This window comes from Drosophila guanche, unplaced genomic scaffold, assembly GCF_900245975.1.
Source record: "Drosophila guanche unplaced genomic scaffold, DGUA_6, whole genome shotgun sequence".
NCBI classification, from domain to species: domain Eukaryota; kingdom Metazoa; phylum Arthropoda; class Insecta; order Diptera; family Drosophilidae; genus Drosophila; species Drosophila guanche.
This window is the reverse complement of record NW_022995766.1, coordinates 457,677-473,168: the sequence shown is the minus strand read 5'-3', so window position 1 is coordinate 473,168 and position 15,492 is coordinate 457,677. Positions and strand designations below refer to the sequence as shown.

General features: G+C 38.9%; 1 protein-coding gene across 3 annotated transcripts in view; it reads right to left on the bottom strand.

The window, feature by feature from the left end:
- LOC117591147 (zinc transporter 2) overlaps positions 1-15,492 on the bottom strand; it is a 34,051-nt gene that overhangs the window by 6,113 nt on the left and 12,446 nt on the right. For all 3 annotated transcript variants that reach the window (XM_034284255.1, XM_034284256.1, XM_034284257.1), the window contains one exon: positions 7,117-7,296. In XM_034284255.1, coding sequence (XP_034140146.1) covers positions 7,117-7,296 — 180 coding nt within the window. The remainder of the gene's footprint in view (positions 1-7,116; positions 7,297-15,492) is intronic.

The following is a 15,492-nucleotide window of genomic DNA, read 5'->3' as shown; positions in this document are numbered from 1 at the left end:
AAGCTATGAAATGCAAAAATTAAATGCATATTGACTTTAAAAACTTAAGAAAAGTCGAAAAAAATAAGGAATGTGGTGGGGATAATGTTCTGCTGAGGTGAGTGTATTTTTGTATTTGTATTTTTTTAATTAAACTAAGAGTCCGGAGAATATAAAACCATACAGTAACTAGCCTCTACTACAACTAAATGAAACTAAGTAAAAACCTTCAATGCACTATGGGGAATTTTACCACTTTTTCTGGCCAAAACTCAATTTTAAAAAGTCGATAAAATAATATTTTTTAACTTATATACGTAAGCTAACACCAGTCTGTGTTGTTACATACCCAAAAAATTAACAAGTTGCACCACGGTTAAGATAACAGCTGTTAAAGTTTGATATGAACAGGCCAAAATTACACTACTCAACAAGTATTATTTTTGTGTAAAGGCTTTTTAGAGGTATCGCTTCTTTTTTTCAAATAACTTACGTATCTTACTTCTTGTTGTAAAGAACTTTGGTAATCTGAAACTGATTGATGCAGCTAGGGAAAAATAAGACTTTAAAATGCAAAAATATTGATTTTAAAAACTTGTTTAAAAACAAGTTCTGCCATGGAAAACAAAAATTATCATCATCCCATTTCTAAGCCCCATATCTTTCAGAAAAAGTTGGTCTTGATCGTAGAAGTGTTATCGGAGCAATAATTATTTTCATCAAGTCTAAATTGCAAAAAGATCAATTTAAGAGAATTTTTAAAAAGGCTTACAAAGTGTGTGGTAACCCACGGAAGCAATAAACTCAATGGATATTGTAGAGTTATCAATCCATGGTTAAATGTATGTCCATTTTTTTGCGCTTTTCTGCGTCTTTGCAGATATTTACATTTTCATTTTTTATACCCGGTACTCGAAGAGTAAATAGGGTATATTGTATTTGTGCACAAAGTGAATGTATGTCACGCACAGAAGGAAACGTTTCCGACCCCATACGTTTTCTTGATTAGCATCAATAGCCGAATCGATTGAGCCATGTCTGCCTGTCCGTCCGTCTGTCCGTCTTGTTTGTCGGCTAGTACTCAGAGACTATAAGAGCTAGAGCCACCAAATTCTGCATCCAGACATCTGTATGCTCACATTGTTACAAGTGAATTTCAAAAATGAGCCCCCGCAAAAGGGCCAAAACCCACCAAATCTACAATTTTGAAGATAAAAGAAAACAAAAAAACATTCCGTAGGGAATGACCTTATCTATCAGATCACCAAATTGGGATTGGATCATTATTATAGCCACAATGAAGAAATTAATATCCAGTGGCTAAACGAACCCCGTACATCAGGTTTTGATGTTTTTTTTGCTCATTCTCTAATTCACTCTCTGTTTCTGCAGTGTGCGGCCTCTGCGTCTGCAGTGTTCGGCTCTAGGGGAGGGGGGCGAACTAACGGAGCGTGTTGGCGGGAGAATGTTGTAGATGTAGATGACAGAAGAAGAAAAAATTTAAAATTTGACAAATAACAGTTAAGGTACAGATGTAGTACTGAGTGCCGGGTATAACAATTTTCACACGTTCCTTCTCGTTTTCGTTACATTTTTAGGCGGTAATACCTGTCACTAGTTTTTAGAACGATAAGAGTTATTTGAAGATCCTTGAAAAACATTTTTTGAACAGTTTTTCGGATAAATATAACAAATTCACGGAAATCTTGAAACAAATCGATCGAAAATTTTCAGATTGGCTGAATTTGTGCACAATCGTACACATATAATAACGTTGAAACATTTCCAGTTTTTGTACTCTGACGTGCAGTGCTATTGTGTCCAACATTTCTAAAACTCAAGAAAAGGAAGCTGCTTGCAGTATAGAAGGAAGTCAATGTAAAATTCCAGTTATGTTCTAGTTTAATTTTTAAAAATCCGAGCAAGCCTTTTTTTTATATAATATGGCTTTGCTTTACATATTGTGTACATAAAAGAATGTCGTATTTTGTAAAGCACTTATAACTCGATTGCCATGGTCTTTGATTTGTTGGATTTGTTTCCGTCGCGTGTAGCAGAATACATCTTAAAAACAACTTATGACCTGTTTGTTGCGGCCTTAAAGCCAAAACTTTATTTTTTTTCTGAAGACATCATGTGTGTGTTCAGAAATGTGTCTAAAAAGTTCATTTGTTGTTCATTTCTATATGTTTAATCATATTTAATATTTGTTTTATTTATTTGTTACATCCAATACCAACGATGAAATCACGCGCTATCAGCACGAACTTTGCTTTACTCAGAAATGCCACGTTTGCCACATGCGTTCTACTGATGCTCTTCGTCGTATTTACACAGTTCATCCGAAGAATGATGAATGTTTCTATTTGCGGTTGTTGCTGGTACATGTTCGAGGGCCAACATCATTTGAATCACTGCGAACTGTTAATAGTATCGTGTGCCCCACATTTCCTACAGCATGTCAATAGCTAAATTTGCTTGAAAACGATACTCATTGGGACACGACAATCGCTGAAGCAATTATATCTGCATCTCCAAGTCAGATACGCACATTATTTGCTATCATCATTTCAACATGCTTCCCATCGAACCCACTTGACCTGTGGAACAAATACAAAGATAACATGTCCGAAGATATTTTACATTGAATTCGCTTCAGCTCAAGAAATTACGATCTTGAGGTGGTTGAGGAGATCCATAACCAGACTTTGCTCTTGATCGAAGATATGTATTACCTCATGTGCGGCAGTTTGTTAGTTCGGTTAGGAATGCCAGCGCCAGATCGCGGAATGAACGACCCATTTAATAGAGAATTGGAACGTGAACATGAATATGTTCCACATGAACTAATCCAATCAGTTCAAACGAATGTACCTCTGTTGAATCCTAAGCAGAGGGAAGTCTATGATACACTGATTAATGCAATTGATGATGGAAATGGCGGCTTTTTTTTTTTTGGATGCCCCCGGTGGAACTGTGAAGACATTCCTCATGTCCTTGATTTTGGCCACTGTACGTGCGAGATCCGAAATTGCGGCAGCAATTGCTTCTTCTGGAATAGCGGCCACATTGTTAGACGGATACCGTACGGCTCACTCAGCTTTAAAATTGCCATTAAACCTTCAAACTACTGAACAACCGACATGTAACATTTCCAAAAACTCCGCAATGGCCAAAGTTTTAGTAGTATCGAAAATCATCATATGGGACGAATGCACAATGGCGCACAAACGCGCATTGGAAGCACTAGACCGAACATTAAAAGATCTGCGCAATGACTCGAGATGTTTTGGTGGTGCAATGATTTTATTATATGGCGATTTCCGACAAACACTACCAGTCATTCCAAGATCTACTGCTGCAGACGAAATAAAGGCTTACCTCAAAGCATCAAATCTGTGGCGATATGTAAAGAAACTCCAACAGTCTGTAAATATGAGAGTTGCAGTGTTGAACGATCTATCTGCTGATGATTTCTCGAAGCAATTGCTGACTATCGGTAATGGACGTGTTCCTGTAGACAAATCGAGCGGTTTGATTTCATTTCCTCAAAATTTTTGCAATTTCGTACCATCAAAAGACGAGCTTATCAACAACGTATTCCCGGATATCATTTCTAACCACAAAAATACTAAATGGTTAAGTGAGCGAGCAATTTTGGCCGCTAAAAATAAAGATGTAGATGACCTCATTCATATAATTCAAAATCAAATCGTAGGTACTCTATATTCATTCAAATCTATCGACTGTGTAACAAACAAAGAAGAAGCCACTAATTATCCAACTGAATTTTTAAACTTCTTGGATGTGCCTGGTTTACCACCGCACAATTTAAAACTTAAAGTTGGCTCGGTAGTCATCATGCTTAGAAATTTAAAACCAACCAAAATTGTATAATGGAACGGGTTTGGTGATAAGAAAACTGATGAGCAATGTGATTCACGCGTCGATACTTAAAGGAAAATTTAAAGATGAGGAAGTTCTTATTCCAAGGATTCCGATGATCCCAACGGATATGCCCTTTGAGTTTAAACGAATTCAATTCCCGATTCGTCTTGCCTTCGCCATGACGATCAACAAATCACAGGGCCTTGACTATTTGTAGCCTCAATCTAGAAAATGAATGTTTTCCTCATGGTCAATTGTACGAGGCATGCTCACGTGTCGGCAAACCATCCGCTTTATTTGCTCTTGCGCCTGACCAAAAAACAAAGAATGTCGTTTCCCACAAAGTGCTTGAATGAAACTCCTATTACCATCGCATTGGATCATTGCAACCTATAGAAGATGCACAGCATAAATTCTTGAAATATGGGCAATATGGAAGAACAACTTGACAGGCGTCAAGGGATCAACCCAGCTACGAAGAGAGCAATTCTCCAAGATCTACAGCAAATGCTTCATGAACATCATGCATTGGTCAGACTGTTCAAGACTGCTTTAGAGCGCATGCCAAGTGATTGCAATTCGGTCAAGTCAGTTAAATACATTTGCAAATATGTCACGAAAGGGAGCGACATGGCGGTTTTTGGTATCCAAACATCCAATACCAACTACAAAATCACCCGCTATCAAGTTGGTACTTTTTTGTTTCTATCTATATAAACATATTATTTTGTATCATTGTTTTACGTTCATCAAAGCCCAAATTAGTTCAGCTAAAAAGTAACACGACATTCATTGACTGTTAGGCGATGCGAAGTTCGCCGGGTCAGTTAGTTGAAAAATAAAATACAAATTCGATTTTACACTGAAGGAAAGGCGTTGCCCGCGCTCATTTTTCAACCACCTTCCTTTTACTTCGATAAACTCATATCAAAAAAATAAATCAAAAAATATGTTTCGTTTAGCAGTTATTAATTCTTGCCATAAAAAGTGATCAAATTTTCCATAGTGCAATGGACGACTAGCGACTACCAGCTACGGATATGATCGTCAGTTGGGCGCCCTATACCTAACCGCACGCATAGCGAAAAAGGTGGCCATTTAATACCATTGTTCGAACACGGAATGAGCGTAAGATGGCATCCGTTCGAGGAACATCGGGAGGGAAGCACCAAACTTAACTTTAGTACAATTTACATGGCCGAATTTTTTGGATGGCCTTAGAGATGGCATGGCACCACTCCCTCTGGTCTTCTTTTGTCCAACAACATCTAAGCCAAAGCAGCAGTAGAAGCAGTATGAAGAAATGTGAACGGAGAACATAGAGTTGCTTCTGCTGCACACACTGCAGACACGAGGCAGAGGCAGAGCCACCGTCCGCACAAAAAAAAAAAACAAATAAAAGCTGCGGGATGGGGTGGGTTAAAAGTCGGAAGAGTCATCGGTAGGGGGAGGGCAGAGGTAGGGGCCGAGTGAAGCAGAAGCAGTGTGAATGAGAGAATGTAAAAAGAACAACAAAAGCTGCGGGACAGGGTGGGTTTAGCCACCAGTCTGCAGTGTGTGGGTCTACGGAGCGTGTTGGTGTGAGAAGTGTTGTAGATAGAGATGACAGATGAAGAAAAAATGTTAAATTTGACAAAACACCGCTAAGGTGCAGATGCAGTAATGAGTGCCGGGTATAAAAGATGTGACGCGTAAGAAGCGTCTCACACGTCCCTGCTCGTTCACAATCAATTCACGTAATCAAACAATTCAAGTGGCAAACAGTGAAAATGCCAACGTCAACTGGAAAGTTTTTGCGCTTTCCCCGAAGCACTACCTCGACCAACAACAACAACAAAAATATTGGTCTAACGGAGGAGGGGTGGAAGAGAGCTAAGGTGAGTTGACTGAGAGTGTGGGGGCATATGCATGTGTGTGTATGCTGTCAGCATTGAAAGTTGCGATTTATGCGCCAAAAACTATGCTTCGTCAGCTACATGAATGAGCATGAATGTGGCAGGAGACCGTGAGGAAGGGTTATGACAGGGGCTGCCAGGCAGGTGCTGCACTCGACGGAATCAAAACATTCAGAAAGCGGGAATGTTTAGGAAATTCAAAAAACGAAGACAATATGCTCTTAGATACGCATTGAATATATTTTTAATATGAGAATCTACATACATGCACATGCATATGTTATCGGTATACAAAGCGATATTCATTAAATTATAAGATTGTTAAAAAGGGAAGATCGTCTTTCTTCAACAGTGAGTGAAATATATATATTTTGACGGATTTCATTTATTCTGAGAATGGAAAACGTTTGAAAAACTAGTTGTACATTTTAAAGAAATATATACCGACACTTCTTTAGAAGTGTCATTCATAAGAACAAAACTATAAGAGTTAAGTTAAAAAGAAATATTGTAAAAAACGCTCGGAAATCTTCTCTGAAAGTCAGCTCTTTTCTTAGAAAAGTAAGCTGCCCCATACATATAATTTAAAAGTTGTTTCCTCCCTTCGAAAGATGGGACACTCGTCACCTGCCTCCCACCCAAAGAACACAAGAAGCGTAAACCGATGAAATTGCATTTAAAATTTTAGAAAACATTGTCAACTCTCGATTAATTTTTTTAGCTTTCCAAATTAACACAAAATCCAATCGCGCACAGAGACAGAGTCTTCAGCAGGCATAATGCAAAATGTAGTCTGCATTGGGGTTAAGAGTAAGAGTACCCTACAGTCCTTCCCCAGTCTAGAGAAAACACCATCTTGAGACTAGCCAAGGCAAACACCAGGCAAACTCCTGCTCGTCGTAGTCGTCGTCGTCGTCGTTGCCCGCCGCTTTGGTCTTTTGTTGACGCAGAAGAAAAAAATCGCACAAATCAAAAGCAGAGCCATGGGAGGAGATGGAAAAATTTTAAACTTGTGGAAATAGTTGTCGCTAAAATGTGGAGAAAGTTGCCGCAGAAACTGGCCGGGGAAAAGGGAATGGGCAACGGCAAAGGGCTTTCGGATCGGCGGAGAAAAATTTCTGCAGCAATGTGTTGACCCATTTGCTGGCCCTGCCATGAACCGCCGGGAAGCTCCTCATCCCCCTTCTCGCTTCCTGTTACGGGACAAGTTGATTGCGGCAATTGCAATTGGAAAACAGCCCATTTTTGTAGGAAAACAGAGGGCAAAAACTTCACAGTCGCATTAACAGATAGACAGCCGGAGTGACAGCACCATACGGCAGACGGTACATACATATATCAGAAATTAACTTACATTACATTAACCAATATGGCCAGTCCCGATGTGATCAGCATGATCCTGGCATCCACCTCGAAGTCTCCCGTAATGAGTCGTCCAATGGCCAGCCAGACGAGTATGCCAGTGATGACCCAAATCATGAATACAGAGGCCATGGCGCCAATGACCTCGGCACGATACCAGCCAAAGGACATCCTGTCAAAAGATAAGAATGAAAAGCATCAGAACTAAAGTTTGAGGTGCAGGTTAAAACAAAAATAAGTATTTCCAGAAAATGAAAATTGCAATTGCACAGAAGAAACTTTTCTTCTTAAAGTTGCCAAAATAATTGCTTAAGACTTGTCTACCACTGGAAGAGTTTTATATTTTTCAGTGTACATTTTATCGATTAGACTTCACACGTAACACATTTTCATCTATTACACTACTTGACAAAATGGAACTTTTTTTCCTCAAGGAATCAAATCAAACAAGTCAAAATTGTTTAATTAATTAAATTTTTAAAGTCTGGTATTTTTTTGTAACGGGTTTTTCAGAGGAAGCGGTTTGTTTTTCACATAACTTAAGTATCTTACATCTGGTTGTAAAGAACTTTGCTTATCTAAAAACTGATTGATGCAGCTAAAAAGTGAAACCCAAACACTTTGTGGTTACAGCGTACCGTCTGGGAAATATTAAGCTTTGAAATGCAAAAATGCTGATTTTAGTGAGGGGAAAATTCGAAAAAAATATATATTGTGTTCTCTATTTATTTTTTATTGACAGGTGCATTCATTCGGCGTCGTTTCTAAATACGTCGGTAAACTCAGCAAGGCAATCGACAATCTTTTTGCACAATTTTGTTCAAACAACTTGTTAACAGGAAAGCTACCCTGGTCATGTGCACTAAAACAAGGTCAAACGGCACTTTCTGCCCTTTGTTAAAGGCTTTCTGCTTCATTATCTTCGATTAGATAAGTCGGTATTTTCACCGGGCCCCGACGGAGTTCCCGGCTGTGTAGTAAGGTACTGTGCCGAATATTAAATATATAAAATATTTACTCTATCCATCCATTCTTCATGCTTTCCCCCCATCTGGGCGGAAACTTTCATAATTCCTCTCCATAAGAAAGCTGGCGGGTCTGACTCAAAAATCTATAAAGGTATATCTAAATTATCCACAATTCCTAAATTGTTTGAGAATATTTTAACTCCGCACTTGCAACACTTCTGCCAATCACTTATATCTCTAGCTCAACATAGTTATAAGGCGATCAACAACCACAAATTTTTTAGAGTTCACCTCCTATATCAATAAAGGATTCCAATGTAACTTGCAGACGAATGTTTGTTTTTAGTAAGGCATTTGGCTCTGTAAACCACCATTCAAAAGCTTGACCTTCTAGGGTTTCCGCCTAATCTTTTAAGATGAATTTCTGACATCTGCGTTCTAGGTCTCAAAGAGTCCTCTTCCTTATCTTTACCTGTTATGGCTACTTCTGGAGTACCACACCGTATCAAGCTAGGCCCCTTACTTTTCACACTCTTTATTAAGGACCTGCCTTCTGTATTAAAAAACTCTCGAGCACTTATGTATGCGGATGATGTCAGGCTCTGTGTTCCATTCCATTTCACTCTCGCTTGTAATCAGATCTCAATAACTTTCAGTCTTGGTTTTGTGCAAATATGTTACACCTTAATGCCTCGACCTACCATGGTAAACAAAGCCATGGGTGTGATTGGGTTTATAAAGACGTGGTCAAAGGAATTTGATGACCCCTATATAACGAAAACTCTCTATATCTTGCTTTTTCGAGCTATTTTAGAATACGGCTCATGTGTATGGTGCCCTCAGTACAACATACATACATCAGGACCGTATTGTCCGTCCGTCCGTCTGTCCGTCTTGTTTGTCGGCTAGTTCTCAGAGACTATAAGAGATAGAGTCACCAAATTTTGCATCCAGACTGCTATATGCTCACACTGAAACCAGTGTATTTCAAAAATGAGCCACGCCCCCTTCCGCCCCGCAAAAGGGCGAAAACCTCCCAAGTCTACAATTTTGAATATAAAAGAAAACTAAAAACGCCATTCCGTAGGGAATGGCCATATCTATCAGATCATTAAATTGGGATCCGATCGGATCATTATTATAGCCACCCACCCTATCCCGCAGCTTTTGTTGTTCTTTTCACATTCTCTCATTCACACTTTGCTTCTGCTTCACTTGGCCCCTGCCTCTGCCGTCCCTCTGTACCTACCTCTACCGACTTTTAACCCACCCCGTCCCGCAGCTTTTATTTTTTTTTTTTTTTTGTGTCCGCCTCTGTCTCTGCCTCTGCCGCGAGTTAGCAGTATGTGGGTCTAGGGAAGGGCGGCGAGCTAACGGAGCGTGTTGGTGTGAGAAGTATTGTAGATGTAGATGACAGACAAAATTTAAAATTTGACACAGCACCGCTAAGGTGCAGATGTACTCCTGAGTGCCGGGTATAAAAGTTGTGACGCGTAAGAAGCGTCTCACAAGTCCCTTCTCGTTTTATTTTTGTTTTGCGACATATCAAAGTCCAAACATACATATTGGCAAAGCTGATGGACGGGGTGGGCCAGACGGGACGCCCAGACGAACGGACAGACAGATATGGCTCTATCGACTCGGCTATTGATGCTGATTAAGAATATGTACTTTATGGGATCGGGAACGTTTTCTTCTGTGCGTTACATAAATCCACTTTTCCCCAAAAATACAACATATCCTATTTACTTTTCGATTACCGGGCATAATAATGGGATCGGGAACGTTTTCTTCTGTGCGTTACATAAATCCACTTTTCCCCAAAAATACAACATATCCTATTTACTTTTCGATTACCGGGCATAATAATCCTGTATTGCATAAAGTTTAAAATATGTATTTCCTTCTATTTTCGTTAATTGAATCCCAAAAGGACGTGTAGGTACAACACTTAATTTAATTACTTGCGACCAATCAAAGGAAGCTTCACTCACAGCTACATATCCAAATAAACCTCAAAGAAAAGGCATGTCAAAAACAAAACTCTAACAAAACAAAATACACATACAAACTAATGTGGGATGATGTGTTTGTGGGGGTTACTGTTATCTATCTCTCCACACTTTCTAGAGAGTTTTGAGTTGACTTTTCCATGACATTTTGTCAAATGCCATTTTAATTTTAGTCTCCATCCACACACGCACACAGGTTTTAATTGTCTTGTTATACCCCGTACTCCAAGAATAAATAGGGTACATTGTGTTTGTGCGCGATAGTGGATGAATGAAACGCACAGAAGGAAACGTTTTCGTTGTCTGTCTGTCTGTCCATCTTGTTTGTCGCAAGAGCCACCGAATTTTTGCCTCCAGACCTCTGTAATATCACACTGATACAAGGGTATTTAAATTAGCCCAGCCCCCTTCCGTACCACAAAGGGCAAAAAAATGTTGTATCCACAATTTTGAAGACAAGAGAAAACAAAAAACGCCAGTATCTATCAAATCACTGCAATGGGATCCGATTGGATCATTTTAATAGCCAGAATGAAGAAATTCATTTGCAGTAGTTACTGCCACCCGTCCAGCAGCCGTTCATAAAGTTCTTGTTTTTTGCTCTCATTTCTTCTCGCTCGCCCACTCTGCCTCATGCAGTGGTCGTCACTGGCGGACGTTGGCGAGCTAAAAAGTGGTGAGAAGAGATATATGTGGATGATAGATGTAGACTAAATTTGTAATGTAAAATGTAAAATTAAACGAGAAGGGACGTGTGAGATGGTTCTTAAGCGTCACAACTGTTATACCCGGCACTCAGTACTACTTCTGCACCTTATCAGTGTTTTGTCAAATTTAACATTTTTTCTTCATCTGTCATCTACATCTACAACACTTCTCACACCAAAGTTAAAGTTTAAAAGTTAAAACCAAGACGCGGTTTTTGGAGCTCTGTATTAGAAAAAGATGGATCATCAAAGCTGCTTACCAGAAATTGTCATAGATGGCGCCATCTTCGCAAAATTTGCTGTGAAACCTAGCGGTAATTGTTGCATAACATGTGTAGTGATAAAGTACCAATTTTATTGCTGTTTTACATATCACATAAATTGAAAAATACGATTAACTGATCCAATTTTTTGAATAAAATCAGTAGGGTTTTTACTACCTGTTTTGTAATGTGAACGGTATCTAGTAGTTAGCGATGTCTTTGTAATTTTATGTTAAAGTTAGTCTTTCAATATGTGTCTGTTCGTAGTGAAAACTAATTTTTGAAAAAGGGTTTTTAATAGAGTGCCACTTAGTCTTACCTTGAAACCTAACGTGTGTCGTAGAGTAATAAATGATTGTTAAAATGTATATAGTCAGAAATGCCACATTTGACCTCAAAAGATACATTTTAATGTTTTTTTGACGTTTGGAACACACAGAGGAATAAAATTGTGAAGTATGGTTTCATTTTGCATTGCATTTAAGCCACAGTATTAGTCAATAGCTATTTTGGAGGGCTAGAGTTTGATATCCAGTGCTATATTGTTTTATAATGGAAACTCCTATAGAGAATGCTTTGTGGGAGAAAAAATTCAATTATCTTGGATTTTTAAGCTGTTTTAATTGGTGCTACGACTTTTTTTATAGAATCCTGTACTGCTAAACATATTCCCATCCGTTTTTTGATTCTAACATTTTCAGAAAAAAAATTAAAGTCCAATTTTTCCTTAAAAAAAGGCGGTGCCACGACCATTTTTTCTAAAAACCTCTTGCTATTTTTAACTAATATCAAAAGACTAAATTCAAAAATCTTGATTCGTTTGCGAGTTATTAATTTAGGAAAACAAAACTGTTCATTGGGACCATAGTGCAGTGGCCGCACACAACAGAAGCAGAGTGTGAATGAGAGAATGTGAAAAAAACAAATATTAGCTGCGGGACGGGGTGGGTTTAGGCACTGGAAATTAATTTCTTCATTGTGGATATAATAATGATCCAATCAGATCCCAATTTGGTGATCTGATAGATATGGTAATTCCCTACATAATGGCGTTTTTAGTTTTCTTTTATCTTCAAAATTCAAATTGATTTTGTAGGTTTTCGCCCTTTTGAGGGGCGGAAGGGGCGTGGCCCATTTTTTAAATACACTTGTAACAGTGTGAGAAGTCCGGATGCAAAATTTGGTGGCTCTAGCTGTTATGGTATCTGAGATCCAGGCGCTCACCAAGACGGACGGACAGACGGACGAACAGACAGACATGGCTCAATCGACTCGACTATTGATGCTGATCAAGAATATATATACTTTATGAGGTCGGAAAAGTTTGCTTTATTACCTGTTTTACATACTTTGTGCACAAATACATTTACTCCCCTATTTACTCTTTGAATACCGGGTATAAAAAAACGCTAAGGTACAGATATGCTGACTAAGTGCCGGTTATAAAAGTTGTGACGCGCACGAAACGCCTCACACGTGCCTCCTCGTTTCATTTTCTGGGGTGTGGTTCTGGATGATCATATTTTGGCAGTGGTGAAAACGGGGAGGCATCGCTCTCTCACCTCTCCCACTCCCTTTTGTGCGATTATTTTTCCCTAATGTAATGTGAGTCTTGCGTGTGCTTTTACCTAAACGTATATATGTACATATGTACTCGTGTATATATTTCTTGTGTATATATTTTCAATTTTGGTCGGGTCTAAGTCAACACCTCAACGAACGGAGCTCGGTTCCACTCTCTCTTTATAAAAGTGAAATAATGGCAAAAGGTAACAATTTTGCCAACGTGCTTACTAATGCGATGCCAGGTAGCTCCTAGGAGCAGGAGGTGCAGCAACGAATGTCTCGCCATAATAATACAATTTAATTTCCAGCAAACATCCGTCGTGTCCTCCAACTCCTACCCCATCTTGCCCACTCCCTGGTGCATTTCCCCAGATTCTGTCGAATATATGTATGTGTGAATATATACGAGTAGGGTTTTTGTCTAAGGGGATCGACGTCATTGAAGTTGCAAGAGCAGCCATTTGCTAAATGACCGCCTGCTGCTGTAGGTCCTGCTGGCGGAGGAGCAGCAGCTACCTCAATGACTGCACCGCACTCACACAGTGGGTCCTAGCAGCACGATAATTAAAAATAAGGAGCCAAAACACTTAATTGGGATTAGCGAAAATAAAATATGGTTTTGTTACTTGTATGTAAAACATTCCACTTAAAATGCCAATCAATCTGGAAAAATAAAATAAAATATTAAGGACAAAGCGATTGAAATTTCGTGACAAAGAAACAAAGTTAAAGGCGAGAAAGGAAGGGATGCTGTTTTGCAACTGTTTTTTTTATATTATAGGTACAGTGTTATGTTAATGTTTTATTTGGTTCATTTCTATAGCAATAATAGGCTTTCCCTCCGATTGATGCTAAATTTTATAATATACGAAAAATAATTTATTAGCTTCTAGTTCTAAGGCATTTTGAGCGATCTCTTAAGGGAATTTGATCAACTGCATTGAATCTTAATAATTTTAAAGAACGTTCACTAAAAACCAAACCAACTTTTTCTGACAGATATGGGGCTCAGAAATTATGTGATATTTTTTTTTTCTATGGCAGAATTTTTTTAAGAATTTTTAAAAACTGTTATTCTTTTGTTATGCTTTTTTTCTTTTTTTCACAGAACTTAAGTATCTTACATCTGGTCGAACCATGTAATTTTAAAAAGCTCATAAAGACATTTTTAAAGTGTCCCCAAACACTTTGTGGATTAAGATTAATGTCAGGGATATATTAAGCTTTGAAATAGAAAAACTTATTTTTTAGGTTCGACTTTAAAACCTCAGGAAAAGTCGAAAAAAATTGTAATCCGATGTAATATATTTGTTCGTATACAGGTGCGAAATTATAAAAAAAAAAAAAATACCGCATAAAAATACTAAATTTTGCATTTGAAAGCCCTATTTGTACATACATATGTATGTATATCCCAGACAGTAGAAGTCAGTGCTTGGATTCAATTTTTACGTGAATCAAATAGCTTCTCAGAATGGTTCTTAACAACAAAATCTAAGATCCTTAAGTTATGTACACACCCGAACCGCTACTTCCAAAAAAAGCACTAACGAAAATACTACTTTCTTAAAATAAAAGTTCCTCCGTAGAAAAAAACCACAATTCATAAAAAAATGTTAATCCCCAAATCTTTCGGAAAAAGTAGTTTTAGTTCCTTGAGAAAAAAAAGGTCGATTTTGTCGATAAGTGTTATTAATTGGTTAAGCAATGGATAATCATATTTGAAACAGTAGTCGATTACTCTTCCATGAAAGCCAACATTTACTGTGATGAGAAAGATGATTTTTTGGCTTCAAATTCTGCGGCACATTGAGTTCTCGTTGAGGAACTCATTGAACTTCAATAATTTTATATAATTTTTCCTTTGAAAATGATCAAAATAATGCCAAATAAATAGTATCTCGTTCACTGTGCTTTACCGTATAGTTTTGTTTGCCTCTGCAATTGTGCAAATGTGTTTTGTTTTGATAAATTAGGTAAGGGCGGCGGCACAATGGCTGGGGTGGGGCATGAGGATGAGGAGCAGTCCAAGGAGTGGAAGGTAGAGATTCTGCGAACTGCACACAGAGAGACCTTTCCTTCCCAGACCAGACTGAAGCTGAGGCTGAAAACTAAGGCCTCTCATTACCATATAGCCTCTCATAGCAGCTATGCAGCATGCAGAACCCATGCAATGGCAACCAGAAAGGACACAAGGCAGAGAGACTGGGAGACAGAGACTGAGAAAGAGGGAAACTGGAAACAGAAACAACATCAACGAGGGGCTATAGTCAGAGGCTAAGGCAGCGAAAGAGGCACCAACAGAAGCTGCAGCAAAATTTACAAAATTACCATGCAACACGCTTGAAATTGCAAAAGTTTTTCATTATTCACTTTGTGGCTGCAGTCGAGTCGTCGAGTGAGTGAGATTTTTGCATGAATGAGCAGAACGTGACGCTTGCCACCCTAGCTGCTCCTGCTGCCTCTTCCGCCTTCTAGTTTGAGCACAAGATGGATGCAGAGAAGCCGCAACAGCAGCAGGAGCAGTCGAGCAGGGAGTGCTCTTGGTCCCAAAGACCAATTGAAAAATGTGCAACGGCCGAACCGTTCGCAGGAGTAGCAGCCACAGAAGCAGCAGAAACTGCAACTACAACCGCAGCAACAAGAAAAACAACAGAGCAACAACTGCAACTACAGCAACCACGCAACAAAATTTGGAAACAGGCTTTTCGCCTAATTAGACGATGGCGAATGGGGAAATGGAGGCACACCCGGAGACACGGCTGAGAGATGGAGAAAATGGGGTACATGGGGACAGCGCAGGGCATGTCCATGTGCCTTGGTGCAGGCGCCACTGAAGAAAAATTTAATAT